At 40.4% G+C, this 4,800-nt stretch overlaps 1 protein-coding gene across 1 annotated transcript in view; it reads left to right on the top strand.

Annotated features, from left to right (window-relative positions):
* Nucleotides 1-1,772: 1,772 nt before the first annotated feature.
* znf408 (zinc finger protein 408) overlaps nt 1,773-4,800 on the top strand; it is a gene marked incomplete at its 5' end in the record, with an annotated part of 21,432 nt that continues 18,404 nt past the window's right edge. Inside the window, 2 exon segments of the mRNA XM_035651681.1 lie at nt 1,773-2,058; nt 4,444-4,502. Coding sequence (XP_035507574.1) covers nt 1,777-2,058; nt 4,444-4,502 — 341 coding nt within the window.

Below are 4,800 nucleotides of genomic sequence, written 5' to 3'. Positions count from 1 at the left end.
GGTGGAAGGATGATAGGATGGACTGATTAATGGGATTGTAGTCTTTCTTTTACTTGAGTTCAATATTAAGGTAAATTGTTGTATTGTAACCGTGTTATAATGGTGGTTTTAAAACTGGGGTCCGGGGACCAACAGGGGCCCTTGAGTGAGTTTTAGGGTCCCCAGACTTTGTTTGAACAAGGAGGAAAGAAATAGGTTTGTATGTTTTACTGATTGTTATTTATATGGATGCAAGTTTGCTTATTGATTGACTCTGAAGAGCATTTGCACCAGGTCACATTCCTCGTAGGCGTAAAGAAAACCCCTGCTTGGCAATACACAAAATCCTCTCTAAGGGTCCGATCACACAGAGATGCACCGCTGGAGCCGGGGGCCGCTTTTATAAAATGCCTCTGCAAAGAGCCGAACAAAAACAGCTCCTGCGTGGTCTGTGGAGCTGCACGTGTAACTGGGTGAACACATATGAGCAGTTTCTAGCTGTGTGATCGGCCCCTCACTGTGTGCGTCTGTAGGCCTGTGTATTGGCAATAATTTGGCGATACAATACACACGGAGTTACGATTCAATATATTGAGATATATTGCAATTTTTTAAAATGTAACTGCATAAAATCTGAGTAGAGCCTGGGCCCCATGTATGGTTTGATTCCAACCTGTGGCCCTTTTCTGTGTGTAGTCCCCTCTTTCTGTTCCCCCTTTTCCTTTCTATCAGGCTGTCGCAGTCCAAAAAAAAGGCATAAAAAGCCTGAAAAACTTGTGAGATCTGCATTTGTATTTACACCGCCGCCGCCGCCGCAGCCTTAGGGTTAGGGTTAGCTGACATCTAGTGTTTGGGGGTTAAGATGACGATACGATCTGTCTTTATATTTTCTTAGAGCGCTATTGTGACGGTACTTGACAACGTTTGGGAATCAAGCTCAATTAAACTGCATTACAAGTTCAAAATAATAGAATTTTAATTTAGCATTGCGAAGCCCAGCAGTGTGCATACTGATATTGTATTAAATATGTTAAATATGCATGCATCCGAACCACTGACATTTACATACAACAGTTTTTATAGTTGAATGAAGTCTGTTTTGAGTGTTTCTCTGTGATGCCCTTCAGGTGTGTGTTAAAGGAAGATTGTGTTGCATATTAACTAATTCACCATGGACGCAGTTATGTTTGCACTGACTCATTTATCACAGCAGTCGTTGCCAGAAGAGCACAGGTGTAATTAATAACATTAACAATTTCCATTGAAGTGTCACAGTAAGCCGTGTAAGCCTCAGCACCAGAACCCTGGAGCTGGAGAACCCGAAATGGAGTCTGGTTATCATTAATGTTATTAATTACACCTGTGCTTCTCCTGCTATGACAATAAAAAAACTGTCTGCTGTGAAAAAGTTCTGTTGCTGTGTAGATAACCGGATAACTTTCACAGTACATGTCGTGATTGAATAAAACAAGGCAGTGAAGAAAACAGTAAAATAACATTTACTGCTCTTGAGACCAGAGCTTTATAAATAATGTACCTTTTAGAAACTGGGTGATTTAAGGGCCGTACATAAGTCGTTGAGACTGGAATACCAAACAGAATAAAATGGCAGACTAAAAAGTGAATGCAAATGAAATAGGATAGAGTGTAAATGTGACATTGAACTGGTCTAATTTTATTTAAAAGCATGAAGTCAAATAAAAGAGGGATCTCATCTCCTCTGGTCCTTCCTTATATGAGCTGCATGGAGCTGAACGTTCTGCCTGTAACCTGCTCTTTATTTTTCTGTGCAGGTTGATGGCCTGTCTCGCGTCTCCCGTCGGGTCTGCTCTCACCTCATTTCTGTCCACGTTGCTCCCCCGCGGCTTCGCTGTGGGGCCTTCGCACCTCTGCGAGGGCAGGCTGGGACTGTGGTGGGTCGGCCGCTCGCTGGAGGCTGGATCCCTGCTGGGGAGGGAAGGGGACACAGAATGGGCCTCCAAGTATCCCACTGACCCGATGACTCACAGCCCAGATGACGAGCTCACGGAGAACGATGAGTCCAGAACGGGCCAGACCACCCGCACAGAGGCAGAAAAGGTAAATTGAATGCACATTTTTAAAGTGAAGAACAATAATACACAACAGATAGGTAGCACGCAGACAGAGCAGACTGTAATCTCTATTATAGTTATCCATGTAGATCTGTTATCACCCTTTAAATAGTTAGTTTTGTTCATTTTGAGTGTAAATTTTAATGTTTCTTTCACTCAGAAATAAACTCAGTTTTAATATGAAATGTTGAACTATTCAGAAAGGTTTGTTTGAGGAACATGATATACACATAAAGCATAAACACAATAAAAACATGATAAAACCTTTGTAGCAAAAAATCCACTCCAGAATTTAATGAGTTCCTTCCACCACGTTTCATGAAAATCGGGTTGTTTTTCCAGGATCCTGTAAGCAGACTGACGGACAAACACACTGCACCAACAGTGCTGGTACTACACGTGTAGTAGAGAATATAATAAAAAGTTCATGCAGTGAGACAAATATGATAAAGTGAGATTAGATTTAGAAGCACTTGTTGCACATTGGATACATTAAAAGTTGAACCTGTTGCACCTAATGATCAGAAACCTGTCTGTGACCGGAGGGTGTGATTGGACGGTTTAAATATCAACACTTAGGGTCGGTGGCTTAAAGAAAGTTGATTGTTGAGCGTCACCCCCTTTGGGAATTAAAATGTTGGTATTTGATGACCTGGGAACTATCAATCAACTATCTTTCTCAGCTCTGATTGGTTGTTTTCATTCGGGCCCGGTGGATTCTTGCTAATACCATTAGGAGCACAAGAAGGACCCAGAGGAACCAGATTTTTCCACACATTATCTGTCTCATGTTCTACTGTCAGGATGTAATGAAAGTTTCAGCAAATATGACAAAAAAGTTATTTTTATAGAAGTTACTCACTGCAGCTTTAAGTCTGAACTGTTTTGTTTTCTCAATGATCCAGCTGACACTCTGAGGCCCATTAAGTGCACATCCTTAGAAATATTGCATTGCTGTCGTCATGATTGCATACGATAATGGAATTATTCTCCGCATGCTTAACTTAACTGTAGATGTTCTTCTCCATAAGTACCTGTAATTGTGCCCCCTTCAGGAAGCTGAGAAAGAACCATGAACCGGTAGTCAAATTTAGCCTTTTTCAGGAAATTACTACAATTACCATATGTTTGGGCCTGAGTCGTCGCTGCACCTGAACAAGCATCAAGTTATCTAAAATGAGCACCGCAGTTCAAAAACACACAGCAGCGAGCACGCTGCGACAAAGAGGCTGCGAATTCCAGCTTCAAAATCAGTTTTATTAACATTTATGCAGTTTCCTGCTGTTTGTTCCATTTAGATTGAAAATGTCTCAACAGGGGCCTTGACAAGTAAGTAACCTTGCAATAATGATTCAATTTCTGATTTAAAAAGGCAGTAGTCAAGTATCAACCCAGCAGAATGAAGTCCCAAACTTGAATCCATCCTGGCTGACTCAGACTCATTGTTCAGCCTTCTGATTCTTCATTGTGATTTTACATTCACCAGCAGCAAGTTATCTGGTTTTAAAAACTATTCAGTCTCGTTTGCAGACAGAAGGAGGGAAGTAAATGCAAGCCTCTCTTTCTAATTAAGTGTCGACCCTGTGGGAAGATAATGAATCCGTCCTTATCTTTTCCACCAAACTTTCTACAGAAGAGAACACGAGGAGGAAGAGTCAGAGCAGCTTCGCGGATAAAAAGATGTACTAATGATAATTTACAAGGGCACTGCAATCAATACACATTCAAAGCACAAGCTACCTCTCAGTTCATTTTTATTTTGCACCAAGTGGGACTGAGTCAGACAGTAATCATCACTATTATGAACATTAGTATAAAAGTACATATTTTTTCAGACTGTCAATCTCTGTGTTCTTTTACCAGATAGATACTGAACATCATGGGCTACATTCACCAAACATCCTGAGGCTAAAAGTAGCTCGTAAGTGGCTCAGTTAGGATTTAAAAAATCCTAAAAATAAAGGCAGTTTCAGTCCTGACTTCCGAGTTTTTTTGATCTAAGAGTGATTCATAAAACCTTATAGTGTCAAAAGTGGATCTTAAGTCTGAGAGAAGTTAGAGGCAGTCGAGTTTCAGCTCTGACGAACCTGGAATATCTCAGCTGTCTGTCAGAATTAATTCATCAAACCAAAAATTCACTCTTCAGACCCAATTTAGATTAGAGTGCACATTAAACAACCCCCAACTGCAAACACTTATCCAGGATAATTGGTGCTATATTTAGAGATATCACATTAAAATATGATGATTTGTTTTGTCAACTGGAAAAAAATATCACATGCTGATGGTATCTGATGCCAGATCCTTTGTGAGTCCTGATTATTCAGGCAGCATTAGAACAAATGTTGTAATGTTGTGTTGTGTTTTGTAGGCACTGATGGAGATTGCAGCAAATAAAGAAGCTCTATTACAAAGTGCTGTCTGGATCAAGTAAGTTGACACACACTGCTTCACACAAAGGTAGCTCTTGATCTGGTTTGTAGATATTTTGGACTTTGAACTATGATTGGTTTTCATTTATTGTCCTGGACTTATTTCCATCGTTGTTACTGGTGTTTTCACAGTCCACCAACATATTATCATGATAGAAACAAGTTTCATATATCTTAGATTAGACAGAAAAAGACTTAGAACTAATAAATGTAAGGTACCAGCCTTGTTAGTGCCTCTGTGACGCTGTACTTGGGCACAGCCGGGCTTTGAGATAAATGCTAACATCAGCATGCTA

Source organism: Morone saxatilis, unplaced genomic scaffold (assembly GCF_004916995.1).
Source record: "Morone saxatilis isolate NCDOM2014 unplaced genomic scaffold, NCSU_SB_2.0 Contig11, whole genome shotgun sequence".
NCBI lineage: Eukaryota > Metazoa > Chordata > Actinopteri > Moronidae > Morone > Morone saxatilis.
The sequence above is the reverse complement of the archived record's forward strand: the minus strand, read 5'-3'. Positions and strand labels throughout refer to the sequence as shown.